Genomic DNA, 19,960 nt, shown 5'->3' with positions numbered 1-19,960 from the left:
AACACTTAAAGGGTTTCAAATACAGGGATAGTAACACTGTGTTCTGTTTGTGTATCTGTCCCAAAAAAAGCATGGTAAATGACATGCTCAAATTATTATTAATTTATATGATTTGTTAATCATATTTTACATCAGGATTAGAAACTTTGCCCATATGTTGGCACATATATTGAAACGACATTAAATTGCCATCACAATGCTGGTCAAAAATATAACAGAATGTTTTCTAAAATCATTTAGTCCTAAAGTGAGGTGACTTTTTTTTATCTATTTTTATTTCTTTGCAAAAACAAGTTGTGCTAAATGATTCACTCATTAGACACTTGGAGGAGTGTTTTATGTGTTGGGTTTAGTAATGGAAACCATTTTTGAATTTCTTAGGATGTGAGACTTTAATTCATCATATTTTATTCACACATGTATCATTGAACCAGTGCTTAAGTTTAATCTTGTGAATTTGTCTGTTCGGCTGTTTCTCTATTTGCTGTTTCTTCCTAACCATTGAACATGGTGTTTATGGTTTTTTGTTTGAGTGTTTTAACATTTCTTCAGTTTTTTATTTCTACTATCAATTCAGTTCCATTTTAATGCCATTAATAGATTTAAACAACAAAACTTTTTATCCCTCTCTTTGGCTGTAGTTTGTGGGGTTGTTTCACTGTATTATATCAGATATACTAAACATGAAGAGTTTATTATTAAATTTAAAATAATAACATAGCCAGTACTACTGTAAAATGCCCTACAAGTGCAGTTAAACCCAGTAACTTAACACAGAAAGTGAAAATGAAACAATGAAAATATAAAACGATTCAAAATAAAAGTCCTTTATTACAGAACTACACAAAACACAGAGAACAGCATGACTAGATACACATTTAATCAATTTCTCAAACCAAGAGTATCTGCTATAAACATCTATAGAGAACAATTCGTATTAAAGGATACACAAATTGACTACTTTTGTGTGACATGATAATTGTTAAGTTATACACAGCTGTATGTCACTTCCAGATACTTGTTGACACGCGGGCATGGATCAGAATAGAGAGAATTTGAAGCGCTCAGAGAACAAGACTTCTTCCCATTGCATCTGATGAGGTAAAACAACAACAAATATTAATACTCTTCATCTAAATAGCTGTTTTATTAAAAGGCAGCACCTTTTTTATGTAACAAACTCAAATCAATATTGTTATGTCTGGATTAATGTGATAAATTAGCTTTGCAAGACACATGATAATGTCAGGCAGAGTATGACTTACATAAATAGTGAGCTATGGTAAAAATAGTGAGCTACGGTAAATGTTTTTCTGCTGTACCTGGAGCGCAGGCTGCTGGTCTGAGGAGAGTAGCAGTGTGGTGTCTTTGCCAATTTATGAGGGCAGGTGGAGAGATCACGGCGTCCATAGTTGGCATAATGAACCAAAATAACACCAGAACCTTTTGAAACATGAAAACAGACAATGATGATGAGCATTTAATAAGCATTGGTTTACTTTTAAGTGTGTAAAGGCATAAATTAATTGGTTTCAGATTCCAGTACCATGTGGCGAGGCTGGATTAAAGATAATGAGGTTTAGTTTCTTGCACAGACTGTGGTCATTTCATTTAAAACCTCAGTGTAACATCAGGAGCCAGTATTTTTGCATATGTTTGTTAACTTTCATAATGTGATTCATCAGCAATCGACGTTTCAGCTAAAAAATATTTCTACGGGATCAAAATACTTTTTATGATAGACACGTCTGCTAAATTAAAACATGTAAATGTATGTATAGCACAGAAAAATGAAATGTAAAATGCACACTTACTCTGTAATGAGGGATTGAGTAATTTGTCATATTATCTCATGAATTTCCATTATTTTACATTAAAAATGTAAATATGGGAGGTGAATTGATTCATTTTTGCCTGTGTAAAATCCTTTGTAACGTTTGCTTCAGAAAATGACAACTTTTAATGTAAAAATTAATATTTAACTTTAAAATCTCATTTAAAAACAAAATCTACCACTTTCTCCCAAAATCTTGTCACAACTTTGCACAGACAGAATTTAAGTTCACAATACTTATAAATACTTAAAAATAAGGAGAAGTTTTTTTTTTCTTTTCAAGAATAGTACAAATATGTAGTTGCATTTTTCTCTTTGTGAGTTATAATAATATTGAAATGAATTAAAATTACTTTGTGGCTTAATTCCTGTAACGGAGTTATCAGATAATAGAGCTGTTAATCAGGTGAATGATGACAGAAGTTACTTTGGCAACAATAAATTCTTTAAAAATGTATTTGAAAATTATATGCAGACATGGTTCATAAGTTAAAAGACTCCCATGTATTACAAAAAGAAAGCAATATTGTTATAATCAGAGCATAGAAATAAAAAGAAAAGAGAATCTTACCACAAACGATTACACTTTGGGTATTTTCACAGGTTACACTTCTTTCTAGAATTATTTTAGGGAGAACAGAGATTTGTATTGACTGTTATTGGATATATAAAAAGGGAGGAAATGTAGATTCAGTTAGATTTACAGTGGAAATTGTGTGTAAAACAACCCGCTTACTTGATGGGATGCAGTCATACGTAATATCCAGGAATTTATGAGTTCCAAAACAAGGATCAGAGAAAACTGAGTTCACTGCAGGAACTGAACAGCTTTTAATTCCATCACACCTGAAACATGAACAGACGGGAAGAGGTACTTAAAGGGTTAGTTCATCAAGAAATAAAAATTTGATCATTAATTACTCACGCCTATACCAATACCCTTAATTATTCATTTATTTTTGGCACACATGTATTTTAGATGAAATTTGAGAGCCCCCTCATCCTCTAATGGTCCTGAGACATTCAAAGTCAAGAAAAGGAACCAAAAACATTGTCACAACATTCCATGTGACTTCAGTGGTTCAACTTTAATCATGAGAAGGTCCATGAACATTTTTTTTTTGCACCATAAAACAGTAACTTCATCTCTGTTCGCCTACATCTTCTCTCTTGCGTCAGGTTGTCATGGTGCACATTTACTACAGGCAGTGTGGCCATTAGAATTAGCAGAGCAACATGTGTTGTATTACACAGTAGTAAACACACACCAGTATCTGAGGCTGAAGACAAAACGTTTTCAGTTTTTTTTGCCACAGAAAAGTGTTCTTGGCACAGTCGAACCACTGAAGTAACATGAAATATTTTGATGTTTTCATTCATTTTCTGGACTCTTGAATATTTTGTGGCCATTGCTGTCTATGGAAGGTCCGAGAGTTCCAGGATTTCATCTAAAATCGCTTAATTTGTGTTCTGAAGATAAATAAAGGTTTTACAGGATTAGAACAAGATGAGGGTGAGAAATTATTAACACGTGTAACTTTTGGGGTAAAAATCTTAATCTTACCGAGCTGACATTGTACTGAGGGATGATTCTCTAAAGCAGTGTACATTGTTGATCTGATTTGCTGGTCTCCCACTAATGCATGTTGTACGATCCGTCCGTCCAAAGTTAGCTTCAAGGACTTTTACGAATCCCAAGTCTGACATATTACAAAGAAATAAACAAATACACAATTTGGGGGAGTTAATTGATTGTTTTCTGACCAAAAGAAAAAGTCCAAATTTAATAATAATTTTCCATTGAACATAATGAATGCATTGCTTACCACAGCTGAGGTGTGCAGATCCTCCTTCACAAGTGACTGTTCTTTTAGCGTCTACACCTGCAGGTATGTGAGAAGGTAAAATGACTTGTAAAAAAATAAGATTGATCTAAAAAAAATGCTCTATATGATACCTTCATGTTGTCCCAACACAAATTAATTAAGTTAACTTAATTATTTTTACAAATTTAAATGGATTGAACTTCAAATGATTCGGTTGTCCCCCTCAAAAAAAAAAAACTTAAGAATTGTGTTGTTGCAATTCGTTTTAGAAGAAGTTTAAACAGGTAATTTTTTAGTGTATACTTGAAAGTCCTTTTAAGCTAAAGAGACATTATGAATGAATCTGTTGCCTCACCAAGGTGACACAGCAACAGCATCACTGAAATCAAACAAACACAAACAAGTTAAAACAGAAAATATTAAAATGAATAAATATGAATTGGTTGTAAAGCAAGACTTACAAATGATCAGGCTCAGCTTGTGCACCAACATGTTGAATGTGTGGATGGAGGGGTAATTCTGGAATTGTTTCTAGACATCTGAGCGCATGGTATATATAACAGTCGCAGACTTTATAAATCATTATCTGTTGATAACAAATGAGTGTTATAAGGAAATTCTTTGGAAAGGAAATTCTTGTTTACTTTGGATGAGCAATGAGGAAATTCAGTTTACAATTTTTGAAATTTTAAGACAGGCAAGATTCTGAAAAGCAATAATGCTGCTTATGTGTTTTCTTTAGCAGTGCACTCAGATGACTGAATGAACTGCTGTAACAAGAGTTCGGTCTTCAGGTTAAACCCAATCTTTAATTTGAATGTTTGTCTCAGGTTTCAGTGTGCACCCTCTTTTTGATTCAGTTCAAAGCCTTATTTCAGGATCTCGGTATGGGTCCCATTGAAAAAAAATGATTTTAATTTGTTGCTAAGATTTTCTGAATTTTAAGGGGAAGAAGTTGCCGCTGTTTGTACTTCTGATGCTGTGAGTTGTTTTTTTTTTTTTATGTGTGTGTTGTGAATTGTGTAAATCTATTAAGCTACACAACAAATTACTCCAGAAGGGGACAATAAAGTTTACAGTTAACAGTTACAGTAAGTGAGGTAAAGTGAGTACTCTCAAGTAGCCAGTGGTTACGCACGTGCCACACACAATAGGGTGGAAGAGAGAGCTGTTAATTCACTCCAGTTCATCCTTAACATGCCAGGTGTCACTTTTAATCAAGCTTCAAGGATAATGCAATACATATAAACCAATTGAAAATGATATAAATCAAGATAAGAAATGAACATAATAGTGTAGTTGAAACTCATGATACTATTATCAACTATATGATAAATCTGTTTTATGACCCCGGAAATCTTGGATGTTTTTCTTTTACTTCTCTCTTTAGTTTCGACCACATCTAATTATTTATCTTAATGTTTTGATTTTGATACTGTAGATCAGTGGTTCAAACTGTGGTACCACTAGTGGTACATGGACTCTCTTAGTGGTATGCGGAGGAATCAAATATGTCATATGTGTACATGTAACATATATTTCAAAATTTAGCAAAATAATTATGAATATGATGACATATAGCCTATATATAAGGTGCAACATACATATTACATTTAAGCACTGGAGTTTTTTTAAGAACAGTAGTTTAAAAGCACATTTCAATTTAAATGTTGACATTTTATTTTGTTGTTTGTTTGTTTGTTTTTGTCTGTAAGCACAGTACAGTGTTAATGTTAAAACTATTTATAATGTTTAAAGTGGCTGACAATAATATTCTTAATAATAGGAATTAATCTGCCTTGTTTTTCAACTGTGCAGAGCTGTAACTGCTTCACTGGGCCTACTACGCTACTGTATTTCAATACTGGTCATTATGGTGGTACTTGGAGAGACAATTTTGAAGGTAGTACTTGAAAATAATTTGAGAATCACTGCTTTAGATAATTACTGTTTAATACCATAAAAAAGCTCAAAAAATGTAATATTAAACTTTTTTCTAATTATTTGCTTTTATTAACCAGAACATTTGAATTTTAATTCATGATTTGTTTGTAATTCTTTTTACAAACATTATAGAAACCCTCTTGAACTTTATGCACTCTTCTGCGCCACTTTGTTTTTTAAGTAGCCGAATAAAAGCTAAATATTTCTAAAAAGAGAAAACACACTCAAATGCTTAACGTAACGTTAGTTAAGTCTAAAACCGCCAAACCGATTTTTGCCTGTCTAACGTTAGATCAGCTGATTTGTAATTAATGTGTGGTACAATATATATATAAATATATATATATATATATATATATATATATATATATATATATATATATATATATATATATATATATATATATAGGCTAAATACTAAATAAATAAATATAACAAATACTAAATAGCATTGTTACATTTTATAAGCTCTTGTGAAGCTCTTGTGAAGCCCCCATATGAAGCATCATCGTTTAATTATTTTCCATGGTTTTTCACAAAAAAACTATATATTGCTAAAAATCATCAGCATTCATTTACACCTGGTTGCCATGTTTACCAGTAAACATCCGGAAGCTATGGCGACACGGGGCTCAGGTAATTTATTTCACCATTACGTTACTAGCAAAAAACACACAATCTTCCATTAAATATGATTTTCTTCATTAATTCTTCTCAACTCAAGTTTCAAGAGTCGCTTTCGGCAGCTGCCAGAAACGTCTCATGTTTCCGACGCACTTTGCGCCTGACCGAATGGGAAATGAAATGCTCTCACAGTTTGGTTCAGCTGAAGGAGGACCCGGATGTTACGACAACCACACGGTGAGAATTAATGGATAATGGATTTTTAAAACATGAGGCAAAAAGAAAAAAAAACTATAATAATTAGTATCAGTAATAATGTTAATGAGCGTGTCATTTTAACTTCGCAGGTTGGCACACTTCTGTATGAACTCCAACACAAACCTGAGAGTAAGAGGGGATATGTGTTTGCAGCCCGCACTGCATCACGATTCCTGCCGGCTTTAAAGGTATAGTTTATAACGTTTGCCACAATTAAACATATGGCTTTTTTACACTACATTATTTTTGTCACCATAAAAGCATATATTTACACTACAAGACGGTCAGCTAACACAATAAAATATAAAAACTTTTAATAGAAATTGCAATGGATAAGACATTGAGGGAAACCATGCACACACCTAGGTTTATAGAGTTTTCATCACTTGAATTAAGATTTGAATCATTTATAATAGCAGAAATAGTGACGACATGGTGGCACAGTGGTTAGCACTGTCGCCTCACAGCAAGGTTCGTGTCCCGGCTGGGTCAGTTGGCATTTCTGTGTGGAGTTAGCATGTTCTCCCGGTGTTCGTGTGGGTTTCCTCTGGGTGCTCCGGTTTCCCCTAAAGTCCAAAGACATAAGCTATAGTTATAGGTAAACTGAATAAAACTAAACCGGCCGTAGTGAATGTGTGTGAATAAGTGTGAATGGATGTTTCCAGTACTGGGTTGCAGCTAGAAGGGCATACGCAGTGTAAAACATATGCTGGATGAGTTGGCGGTTCATTCCGCTGTAGCAACCCCTGATGAATAAAGAGACTAAGCTGAAGGAAAATTAAAAAATGAATAAATAAAAGCAGAATCATAAGTCGAATATTGATAGCATTTTAATAGAAGGCAATCATATTTTGCTTGGAAATGTTATATCTGTGCCCTTCTCTGATTTGTAGGTGAAATTCTTTTGTTAACGCTTCATGTTTTTGTTTTTTTATTTGATATTTGTAGTGAAAACCATTAGAACTTCTGTGATGTTTCTTTTACTTTTTGCAGCAGTGTTGCCAAACTGCATTATTGAGTTAATAAACAAAAAATACAAACCAACATTCATTATACTCTCGTAAAATATTTTAAATATATAATTTAAATCACAAAGGTTTTTAATAATTAAAGGCTCCAATGTTGTGTCGTGTTGAAAAACTTGTTTTGATCTGCATACATATGCTGTTTTTATTGAAATAATATAAATATTCCTTAAAATAAAAATACACTTCACAATCTGATTTTTGCCTTTATAGACCAGTTGATCATGGTATGTATTGTATATACATGTAGACACAACCATTTCTTTTGTTTTTAATTGAACAATTAAAAATCTGTTGCTTTGTTGTTTGTTTTTTTTTAAAGGCAGTCACCCCTTCACCACAGAAATACCAGCTGGACTGGACTCTACCTAAAGTGTGTCCTCCTGGAAAAGCTCCCTTCAATAGTACCACTTTAAGATTCAGACCTAAAGATGCAGAAATCAGCCCTGGGTAAAATTATATTTGACTATCAAAAGTGTCTTTATTCTCAGTAATTCTGAATCTATTAACGCTCCTCAACTCAGCATTCTCCTTAATAATCAAAAATCATGAGTTTTCCAGTACTTTGGGAGAAGTGATTAGGCACAAATATTAACAATGGGGTATGTTAACATTTAATATAATTTATCTATACAGATAGCTAGATACATTTATACCTTTTCTTTTTTTGACACAAGGAGAACATGCAAACTCACCACAGAAAGACCCAGTGATCCAACCAGGACTCAAACCAGTGACCTTGTTGCTGTGAGGCAACCATGCCGCCCTTTGAATTGAAACTTTGTGAATTTCAGAATGACTTTTACATTCTTGAACGCTCAAGCTCCTGTTTTCGCATGGTGTTGACTTTATTTTTGACTTTAAATGCAGGTCTACATGTTTTGAGCTTGTTCACTTTTGACCACTTTCAGAAGTAGCTGACATCCAGATTGATTTTGCAATTCAAAAACTCGTGTTGATAAATGTGTTTGTGCAACCAAAAACAAAATTCCTCTTCTCTAGCTACACTCCCAAAAGGGATTTTATTTTCAAAATAAAAAGCACAACATTCTCCTACCAGTACATATCCAAACACAAATCCACCGCATTCAGTGGAGTTCTGCTAGATGACATCTTGTTGCAGTTACTAATAGACAACACTATAATCTTTGTAAACTCCTGTATTTGCCTTTTTTTTGTTTAGTCCAGGGGCATACGCTCATGATGCTATCCAAAGCAAGGTGTCGTGGCCTATGAAATTTGGCTCTCCAGACTGGACAAAAGTGCCAATGCTGGAGAGAAGAGCACTGCGGACAGAGGTACAGATAGGGTCGACTTTTGTTTTTTAATGATAAATGCAACCACTAAGGTTAGTGGGTATGAATTCCTTTCATATTGATCTTTCTTTATACATTTTGTGTTCATGCAGCTTTTCCATGACAAAGAGTTTAGGAAACAGAGGAACAGGGTGGCATATCTACACTTGTTTTACTGATGATACTAAAATACTACTAGAAGAATTAAGTGTGTACAAACATTAAAGCTTTAAAAGACAAGTTTTACCCACTTGATTTGTGTTTCCATTTTAGAATATGACCATGAACTATTTTGAAAGCATATTTTAACATATTAGATGTTTCAGGTACATAACGTGTAATCAATTAATATTTTTAGTAATTATCAAAGTAACAGGACACATATATCTATATTCTGATTTTTAATTTTTTAACATGTCCTTTTGAAACAATGGCTAAAAATAAACAATGAAAGACATTTATTACCCCATTCACAAATGAATAACAAACACAAATCCAAAGAAACGTCACATTTCAGATGGGTTGAAAACTTCAAGGTATTTCAAGGGAATTCTTATCAAAAAAAAAAAAAAAAACATCAACCGTAAGTGATGTGAAATCCATCTAATATTATTGACGTGTACAGAACAGTTTTTCATTAAATAAGAATCAGATGTCAGTAACCTGATAGATCGCTGCGTGTTTTTGAATTGCAGTCGTTGAAGACTCTAGTTTGTCATATGGTACTAACTTCAAGGAGCACAATGTGAAAAGCAAGTGCTGAGAAGTCTTATTCAGAAACAACTGATGTAGATGTGGCCAAGTCAGTAGAGCAAAATTCATTTTTTCCTTCTCACTTTGGGCTTTTTGACTGGTCGTAGATATGGGTTGTCAATCATGTTTTCCTCATTGGCCTTGCCTGAAGGCACAACACCACCAGGTGGCAGCACTTCATTCTCCTTATCTGCACCGGAGTCGTCCTACAAATTGAAATGAAATATGTTAAATTATGAATTTGTACAGTATATAGACATACAAACACAGACTATTACCTGATTTTACTATCAATGTTTTTTCATGAAAAAAAAATATATATATATATCTTGATTTATTTTATATTCACTGACAAATTATAGCAATTAACTTTCCTGTTATATTCCTATATATTTTTAATGCTAAAGAAGAATATATTTAAGAGGCGGCAAAACCAAAGCTCCAAAAAACACCAATTTGTTAAATTAAAAAGGCTAACACAAAGCGTGTAACGTTTCAGCACACCGGCTCTTCATCAGACAGTATTCATCACAGCATGTTGCTCTGTTTATTCACTTCCGGATCACACAATCTCATACATTTCCACAACAAAAAATAGAAAAATACACATAAAGAATACACATTAGTTAATAATAATAACTAATCAATAACTAACACATAATAAAAATTAGTTTATACTAAAGAAGTCACTTATGCTCACTAAGAGTGCTTTTGATTGACAAGAAATTTAGTACAAACAATAATATTATGACGTATAAAAAATCAAATGACCATTTCAATTTATTCCTGAATTTAGAGAATAGGTGCGTTCAACTTCATGCAGTGCTGTGGAGATTGACCAAAACCTGTCTTAAAGGGGTGCATGCCGATTATACATTTTGTTCGGCTTGAAGCTGCACCAACGCCACGTAACTACCACATGTGGCTTCAAAGTACCGTGACAGCTCTCTGAGATCAGACGACTGATTCAGCCAGTGCAGCATCTAAAGAGCGACTGCAGGAACTGCGATGACGACACCGATGTTATACAATTGGTTGGATTCCTCGCATGACAACAACCACATGTGTTTCAGGTTTGTTATTGGACAACTTCCGTCTCACAAACTTCCAAACAAACAATTAACTTTTTATGCTATATTCATTTTGTACATATCATGCTTATTAAAAGACTTCAAATATTTTACTGCAGTAGGCCTAATCATCTTTTTTGTTAAATAATTTGTTTATAAAAGCTAGATTCGTTGCATAAGTTTATTTTTGACGATTTTCATACAGACCTTTTACTGTATACAGCTTCATATCCGATTTAAATTATGTTTTTTAGTAAATAACCAAATATTAACTCAAATAAGTTTTACAGACTTGTAATATAATAGTCATCATTGATTGTGCCTCCAACATAACGTTTTTCTTAACAAATTGGGATAAATAATTATTCTATAATATAGTTCTAAAATAATACAAAATAATATAATAATAATATCCTGTCAAGACATTTAAAAGTAACATTGATATATCTTGCTTTTTCTGTCAAATTTCCACTGAAAGTGCATTTCACTTCTTTTGTCCAATCTTTTGGGATTAATGTGATTGGATTAATATATAAATAAATCATTGATCTCGCCATGTGATTTGATTTGTCATCATGCAGCTAAATACCAGCCCCGAGGTGTCTGACCTGACAGCCTCCCAATCTTGTTGATTGCCAGCTGCAGCTATGGTTCAAGTTGAATGCACCTAATATTTTGTAGCAGTTGTCAGTGTCACGTGATCCTTCAGAAATTAGGTAAATAATGTAAATAAATAAATAGAAATCATAAAATTGATTCAAGTAAATATTAATATTACAAACAAAACCTAAAATGGTATTTTAGCCATTCACTCCTCAAATATATTTAAAAATATAAGTTTCCACAGAAATATTAAAATCATACACTGCAAAAAACGCTTTTCTTATTTATGCGTACTCTTATTTTCTTATTTATCCTAAAATTAAATAAAATAATCTTACGTAAAAATGAAAAACAGGATTATTTTGCTTGTTTTAAGGAAAAACACTTAATTTTGGCCTATTATTTCTGGAAACAAGACTATATGTTTTGCTTGTCTAGAAAATGCTTCTTGATTTAGGAATTTGTAGATATTTAGAAACAAGACAAAAATATCTAATCAAGAAATCTAAATCTAAGCAAGAAAATCATTTTATTTAGTGTAAACTGTTTATTTTATTTGTGAAACATGAATAATTTTTAAAAATCGAGCACATTAGCATGATTTCTAAAGGATTATGTAGGGGCTCTTGAAAGTTTAGCTTTGCCATTGCATGAAAAATTTATATTTTCCAATATATTAACACAAAAAAACACCTCTTACAATAATTAATAACTATAATTAAATAAATAAATCGCGATAAATGAATCACGATATTAATGTTTTGACTGTATTTTAGTTACATTCACAAACATGGAAAATGTTGACAAGGAAAGATGGTTTAAATCTTGCCTGCATGATGTGACTGGTGTTGTTATCATTGTCCATCTGGTCATCCTGCTCAGACGAATCCGTTTCCTCCAGTGACTGTAGCTCCAGTTCAGAGGGCAGCAGGGCACTCAGATATGGGATGGGGCTTGGTTTTGCAGCGATCACTGATTACACACATACAAATTCAATATGAATACACATTCAATAAACAGGCAATAGTGCAGTACACTCAAATTCTATGATTACACTCACAAGGGAAAGCACTGATGTCATCCTTAAATAGGCTCTGCGTCTCTCCGGTCTTGGCCATGAAGCGTGTGAGAGCTCGTTCAACATCTCTTCTCTGAGACGCTGCCTTTTCTCTCACCACCTGATAGTCTGATACAGGCTCTCGAAAGGTCTAAAACAAAAACGTAAGACATCCAATGACAACAATTTCCTAAATTTTGAGGTCACTTATCAGTCAATGATTTTTTATCTGGAGAGACTTTAAAGGAACATTTTTGTAAATGTGAATCCTTCATAATTGGTACAATGTTTTAATCAAAAGTGAGCTGTTTTAGATTTTTTTCTTTTGTATCATTTATTGGGCAATTGGGGTGGTGGTTCCCATTTTTAAGAAGGGTGACCGGAGGGTGTGCTCCAACTATAGGGGGATCACACTCCTCAGCCTCCTTGGCAAAGTCTATGCCACAGTACTGGAGAGGAGGATCCGGCCAATGGTTGAACCTAGGTCCAAGGAACCTAGGTCCAAGCTACGGGGTACACTGGCCAAGCTCTATACCCTCACCAGGTTGCTCGAGGGTTCATAGAAGTATGCCCATCCAGTCCACATATGTTTTGTGAACTTAAGAAGGCATTCAACCGAGTCCCTTGTGGCATTCTGTGGAGGGTGCTCAGAGAGTATGGGGTTAGAGGTGCTGTGTTAAGTGCTGTTCCACATAATTTGTTCATGTTGTCCCAAACAAATCAATTCAGTTAACCAAACAAATTTAAGTGGATTGAACATAAAAAAAATTCAGTTTTCAGTTCCAAAACAAATCCCAAGAATTGTGTTGTTTCAGCTCATTTTAAATAAGTAGTTTAAACAAACAAGCAGCAACGCTAAAGTAGCACACTTTACATAAACCTAAACCCTGCCAATAACTGTATTTTGTATGAAAATAGTATTATATATTATTTTATATTACTTTGCATTCATTATAAATATGTTAATGCAACTGAAAAAAAGGACTCATTGGATTTAGTTAAATGTTTTATGGTATGTGGTTGCAAACAATTTATATGAGTGGAATTTAGAGAAAAAAACTGAAATTTAGTAATGTTCAACCTAATATGTTTGTTTAAAATCGGCCTATATATAAATAGTTTGCTACCACTTACCTTAAAAATAAAAGTAAATCCAGTTAATCTTTTTTACCGGTTTGGTTTATATCAAATTTGAATTAGTATGTTTTAAAATAAAATCGCACTTGTACAGCAAACTATAATGATAATTCTGTTTGACAACAACCAACAGATTAACATCATTTATAGAATCTGTTTTCATTTAAAAACCCATGTAAAAGATCTAGAATAGATGTAAGTGTCGGGATACTTACAGTATTATACACAGCTGTAGGTCACCTCTAAGTATTTATGCACGTCTGGGCATTGATTGGAGAAGACTGAATTTGAGGCATTTAAATGGCAAGTCTTCTTTCCATTGCAGCTGATAAGAAAAATAAATATTAATTAAACAAAACCATCATTTAATGCAGATTTTACAAATGTTATTTATGAATTGTGTCTTTAATGTTTATTAATTACAACACATCTGACAATTCATGACTTGTCTTTTCTTTTTATTGTGCATTTTTAAAGTAAAGCTGTTGTGTATAACGATTGGCAGATCTTGATTATGCCTGTTATTCTTTTGCATATTGTCTATGTATATCTGAAGTTTCTGTTTGTCCTCTGTGACTGTGGATGGTGTTTTTCTGCTGTACCTGGAGCGCAGGCTGCTGGTCTGAGGAGAGTAACAGTCTGATGAAGTCGCTAATTTGTGAGGGCAGGTTACTAGATCCCGGCGTCCATAATTAGCATGGTGAATCCAAATCACAGCATTACTTTTAAACACAGTGAATTGATGCTGGTTAGCTTTAAAGAGGACCAATTATGCAAAAATAACTTCTTTAAGGGGTGTGAATGTGGGGTATCTGAATATACCCAGCTTCTAATGGTAAAAATGTAACTTCTTTTTTAAAAATCACATTTCATAAAAACAGTCTGCAGAAACAGTTTGATTGACATTCTGCCTTTGTACATGTCTTCAGAGAAGGAAAGACCTGCCCACTAGTGAAGATCTCTCCCTCATTAGCATAGGACCTTAGTCTTGTTTTTGAATCTGCCACTATGGTTTCTAGTAGGCATTTGTAGCTCCGCCCTATTAAAGAAAGAGCACAATCTCATTTAAATTTAAAGTGACAGTCACCCAATTGGAATCGTTAGGATCATACCCTAAAAGGGGCAGATTCAAAGAGTTATGAAACATTATTTGTGTGCTATTTTGGGCTGAAACTTCACATACACACTCATGGGACATTAGAGACCTTTTTTACAACTTGTAAAAAGGGGAATAATAGGTCCGCTTTACATTTATTCATTTAGCATACTCTACTGGGTTGCTGTAAATCCATGGGTCAAATAACTGTATTGATAAGGCCAACAGTTGGGCTAAAAAGTGTCATTTAAATGTAATTGAAAAAGTATTTTTGTTTGAGTTTTATCCAATGGAACTTTAAAAAAAAAAAAAAAAAAACTTTTAGCAAACATCCTGTTTCAGTCAACAACCAAATTAAAGTCTGATGTAAATAATTTCCACCCAAAAAGTGGATAAATATAAAGCAGGCACAGTTATTACAGGAGTATTAGCAGTAGTACTAGTTGTAGATGAAAACAGAAATGAAATCTAAAAAAATTATCATTTAAATAAAAAAATCTATATAATAAAATGATAAATTATAATAAAAAATAATTGAATTTAAATGAAAAAAACATACCCAACAGTTCATTGATTTTTGTGTGTTATCCTTATATCCAGGGTAAATCTTTCAACAAAACATTTAGCAAACAACCTGTTTCAGTCAACCAAAAAAGTGAAGCAAATAGTATTCTCAAAATAGCTGGATAAACGTGAAGCCGGCACAATTACAGCTGATTGCTGTGCCATGTTGTTATTATTGATATAATTTTTAATATATTATATTATAGTTTATTTAAATGGACAGTTCACCCAAAAAATAAGAATTTTGTCGTTTACTTAATCTTTACTTGTTTAAAACCTTATTAGAGTTATTTTTTTCTACACAAAAGAAGATTTTTTTGAAAAATGTATAGTTGGCACCCATTGACTTGCATAGTCTTTTTTTTTCAATGCAAGTCAATGGGTGCCATCATTTGTTTTTATTAATATGACTTGTAGTAGTATTAGTACTAGTAGTAGTAGTAGTTGTTGTTGTAGAAGTTGTTGTTGTGACCTTATATTACCTATATATTAAATACCTTATTTTCTAATCTATTCATTTATTTGATTTCCTAATATTACCTTATAAACAAGAAAAATAATAATAATAATCTTACCACAGTCAATGAGACCTTGGCTTCCTTCACAGGTCACACTTCTTCCTAGAATTACGTCAGACAGTTAAAAGAGTATTGGTCAGTAATAATGGCTTTCAAAAATAAGATAATTTTAAATATAAGTGATATAATAATTAATAAACTATATTCTGGAACCCAAGCCTTGATGTTTTCACAATTATACTCTTTATTTGATATATGCAGTTTTTATATTCTGTATATATGTATATATATACATGTGTATATATATTCATGGCTGTTTATGTATGTATATTTATTTATTTATTTTATTTTAAACTTTAATTATTCAGCAATGTGCTCATGATTCTTTTTCATCAAAGAATCTTGGAAAAAATAATCAGGGTATATATATATATATATATATATATATATAATTAATGAAGGTATATGTGACATAATCTTAGAGTAATGATGCGCAAAATGTAGCTTTGTCATCACAGAAATAACCTACATCTTAATAAATCACTAATATGAAATTATATTAGAGTTTTGTTTAATATATTCCTCACTGTGAGTGAAAGTGTATATTGAAATATTTACTTACTGACTGGGAGACACAAGTAGGACACATCCAGATATTTATAAGTCCCAGCGCAAGGGTCAGAGAAAACCGAGTCAACAGCAGGAACAGAGCAGCTCTTTCTTCCATCACATCTATGATCGAATCCATTTGACAAAACATGATTTAAGATATTTATGATCTATGATCTTGTTCTATAGTTTATTTTGCTCTTGCAGAAGTGATTACCGGTTGGCCATCATCTGGACTGATGTTTCATGGAAACAGTGGACGTTTGAAAGCTCTTCAGCCAATCTTCCAGAGGAGCATGTTGTGCGGTCGGTTCGCCCATAGTTAGCTGTGACCACCTTTATGTATCCCCAATCTGACACACAATGTCATTCAGAAGCTTATTATATGAATGATTTTGAGGTTTCAGCACACCTTGTATGAATAGATGAATTGCTTACCACAACCCAGTTGAACAGAGCCCCCTTCACAGGTGAAATATCGCTTCATTTCAATGCCTGGAGAAAGAAAAATGGTTTATTATGTATTGAAAGTAGCTTATTTAAAGGGACAGTTCACCCAAAAATGAAACTTCTGTCATTTACTCACTTTATACTTGTTCAAAACCTATTAGAGTTTTTCTGTTGTTAAACAAAAAAGAAGATATTTTTTAAAATGCTGGGGTCTGGCACCCACTGACTTGCAAAGTCATTTTTTTTCTATGTAAGTAAAAGGGTTCCAGCATTTTTCAAAATATCTTCTTTTGTGTTCAACAGTGGAAAGAAACTCAAAAGCACACGAGGGAGAGAAAATAATGAGATGATTTTCATTTTTGGGTGAACTATCTCTTTAAAAAGTCATAGTATTTATTATATTGGTAAAACAGCTCATTAAGACCTTACCTTGTCGGCACAGTAAAATAATCACTGCAAAAATCCAAAATAAAACATTTAGTTTAAAATATCTACATGGAAAATAATAGAAACTACATAATTTTCACACATAATATGCTGTATACTGTTAACAATTTCCTGTATAATTTACAGTAACTCAGTTTGCTAGCAATTTACTGTAAATCTAATTTATAGCAAAAATACTGTAATAATATCTACAGTACATTTTTCTTGCTGTACATGTATTTACAGCATTGTTTATCTTTACTGTAAAATATACAGTATTTTAGTACCTATGATATATTTTCATATAACAATAATAATCACTGTTAATTCATTATCTATATACTGTAAAACTGTATTTTTACGTTTTTACAGTATTTACTGTATTTACTACTTTCTATTTACTGTAAATTACCGTATGTCCCATGATTGGTTAAGTTCTAAGCTCAGTATTTACTATAGTTACTACTTTCTATTTGCTGTAAATTACCATATTTCTCAAGATTGGTTAAGTTTTAAGCTCAGTATTTACTGTATTTACTACTTTTTACTTACCGTAAATTACAGTATTTTCCATGATTAGCTAAGTTTTAAGCTCAGTATTTAACGTATTTACTACTTTCTATTTACTGTAAATTAACGTATTTCCCATGATTAGCTAAGTTCTAAACTCAGTATTTACTGTATTTACTACCTTCTATTTGCTGTAAATTACAGTATTTCCCAAGATTGGTTAAGTTTTAAGCTCAGTATTTACTGTATTTACTACTTTCTATTTGCTGTAAATTACCGTATTTCCCAAGATTGGTTAAGTTTTAAGCTCAGTATTTACTGTATTTACTACTTTCTATTTGCTGTAAATTACCGTATTTCCCAAGATTGGTTTAGTTTTAAGCTCAGTATTTACTGTATTTACTACTTTCTATTTGCTGTAAATTACCGTATTTCCCAAGATTGGTTAAGTTTTAAGCTCAGTATTTACTGTATTTACTACTTTTTGCTTACTGTAAATTACAGTATTTTTCCATGATTGGTTAAGTTTTAAGCTCAGTATTTACTGTATTTACTACTTTCTATTTGCTTTAAATTACCATATTTCCCATGATTGGCTAAGTTTTAAGCTCTTTTTTTACTGTATTTCTACTGTTTTGCAACATTAAAATACATTAAAATTCTGCATAACTGTCATACAGTAAATCGCAGTTACTGTGTAATTTAAAACAATTGTTAATGCTGTAGTCAAATTAGTGAAAAATGGAAAATAAACTACATAAAATGCCTAAGTAAAAAACAGTATTTTCCTGTAAAATTTACTCAAACTGTGAAATTTTAAAGGTTTTCTCTCTTTATTTAAAATTAACATGCTATTTAAGTTATTTTAAATGAAAGTTTTTAAATTAAATGAATATTTCAATAAATAAAACTGAAATAAACAGACTTACAGGAGATCCAGTGTATTTTTCGCAGCAGCATGGTGATTTGTGTGGAATGAGGAAGTAGCCTCGCTATTTATAAATTTTATCTCTGGAATAAAAATGAGCAGTGTATTGTCACTGATGTGTGTCAGGCTTGATGTCAAAGTCTGTTTGGCTTCAAATCAAAAACGTGCAGCTCGTCTGATTTTTATGGTTTCTTAAGAAAATGTGTTTGTTGAGCTGTTGAGGTGCTATAATTATCAGCAAGCCGGACTTTGTCATATTTACTGTATTGATTTAGTTTTGTGATCTTTGATTGCTATTTAAAATGCATTGCAGCCCAGAGCCCTGAAATGATTTGTCCTTTACAACATGATCACTTACTTGCAGATGATCTTTTGTAAATTGGATGTTTTCTGTTCGGCTTTATAATTATTTTATATACTGTACTAGCACAGTTCTGGTAATCAGTTATGTTTCCTGCTTGATCAAACTATTTAAAATGAGCTGAAACAACACAATTCTTCTATTTCACTGTAAAACCTGATAAGTTAACTCAAACTGTTGCGGCAAACCATTTATGTTTTGAAACTAAATGTTTTGAGTACTGTAAACTTATGTATATATTGAGTGATATACACGTATATAATTTGTGTTGTTATCATCAAATATTCAGAGTTGTAGTAATTTAAACATGTTCAGTTGTCAAATTGATATGAGTTCAGTTAATAGAACAAAACAAAGTCCAAACATCTATAGAGTTACTCAAATTGTTTGGTATTGCATTAAAGTTAACACAAAAAATCTAATCAACTAATTCATAACTCATTTGGTTTGAGTTCTGCTTAGTGTAATCAGATATTAAGTTCTCTTTTTCATTAGGTCAAAGTATTTTTTTTATTATACTAATTTTATTTAGGGATTTTCACTGTTGGGTTTTACAGTGATTTTTATGATCAATTCACTTAAATTTGTAAAAACTAATAATTTAATTTAATTCCTTCATGATGACACAACACAAATCCAATGTATGGAACCCAGCATTTCTTACGATTGATGAACTGCTTACAAAACAAAAGTGTATGGCAAAGAATAACCTAGTATTGCAGTTCTATACACCTGCTTATGGCCTACAATTAAAACAATACTCAGGGTTATGCTCTTTTACTCAAGTGTGTAAATAGAAGAAGTACACTTAATTATATACTTTCATTCATTCATTTTCTTGTCGGCGTAGTCCTTTTATTAATCTGGGGTTGCCACAGCGGAATGAACCGCCAACTTATCCAGCACATTTTTTACACAGCGGATGCCCTTCCAGCCACAACCCATCTCTAGGAAACATCCACACACACACATTCACACACACACACTCATACACTACGGACAATTTAGCCTACCCAATTCACCTGTACCGCATGTCTTTGGACTGTGGGGGAAACCGGAGCACCCGGAGGAA

General features: G+C 32.5%; 3 protein-coding genes and 1 pseudogene across 6 annotated transcripts in view; 1 reads left to right on the top strand and 3 right to left on the bottom strand.

The window, feature by feature from the left end:
- si:ch211-66i15.5 overlaps positions 1-19,960 on the bottom strand; it is a 32,098-nt gene that overhangs the window by 5,199 nt on the left and 6,939 nt on the right. Inside the window, exons 10-12 of the mRNA XM_073939899.1 lie at positions 16,652-16,708; positions 16,431-16,566; positions 16,227-16,336 (exon numbers count right to left, since the gene is read on the bottom strand). Coding sequence (XP_073796000.1) covers positions 16,227-16,336; positions 16,431-16,566; positions 16,652-16,708 — 303 coding nt within the window. The remainder of the gene's footprint in view (positions 1-16,226; positions 16,337-16,430; positions 16,567-16,651; positions 16,709-19,960) is intronic.
- On the bottom strand, positions 812-8,349 carry LOC103909700 (L-rhamnose-binding lectin CSL3). Of its 3 annotated transcripts, none has more exons than XM_073939241.1 (9): positions 8,207-8,349; positions 4,122-4,246; positions 4,016-4,039; positions 3,661-3,717; positions 3,399-3,534; positions 2,571-2,680; positions 2,406-2,450; positions 1,323-1,443; positions 812-1,093 (listed from the first exon to the last, which is right to left on the bottom strand). In XM_073939241.1, the coding sequence occupies exons 2-9, from the start codon at positions 4,150-4,152 to the stop codon at positions 988-990; spliced, it is 630 nt and encodes a 209-aa protein (XP_073795342.1). In that variant the 5' UTR covers positions 4,153-4,246; positions 8,207-8,349; the 3' UTR covers positions 812-987. The 3 variants fall into 3 exon arrangements, with proteins under 3 accessions (XP_073795342.1, XP_068073027.1, XP_073795343.1); XM_068216926.2 differs by lacking the exon at positions 8,207-8,349 and adding an exon at positions 6,063-6,223; XM_073939242.1 differs by lacking the exons at positions 2,406-2,450; positions 8,207-8,349 and adding an exon at positions 6,063-6,214.
- LOC110437716 (ciliary microtubule-associated protein 3) lies at positions 6,188-9,051 on the top strand. The gene is made up of 6 exons (XM_009297016.4): positions 6,188-6,240; positions 6,329-6,465; positions 6,576-6,674; positions 7,834-7,961; positions 8,695-8,809; positions 8,920-9,051. Exons 1-6 carry the CDS (start codon positions 6,195-6,197, stop codon positions 8,983-8,985), a joined length of 591 nt encoding a protein of 196 aa, XP_009295291.3. The 5' UTR covers positions 6,188-6,194; the 3' UTR covers positions 8,986-9,051.
- LOC101885875 (transcription initiation factor TFIID subunit 8-like) lies at positions 9,193-12,440 on the bottom strand (annotated as a pseudogene). Its single transcript, NR_170140.1, has 3 exons — positions 12,293-12,440; positions 12,062-12,204; positions 9,193-9,765 (listed from the first exon to the last, which is right to left on the bottom strand). The product of NR_170140.1 is annotated as a transcription initiation factor TFIID subunit 8-like (transcript).

This window comes from Danio rerio, chromosome 23 (assembly GCF_049306965.1).
Source record: "Danio rerio strain Tuebingen ecotype United States chromosome 23, GRCz12tu, whole genome shotgun sequence".
NCBI lineage: Eukaryota > Metazoa > Chordata > Actinopteri > Cypriniformes > Danionidae > Danio > Danio rerio.
This window is presented reverse-complemented; position numbering and strand designations above follow the sequence as displayed.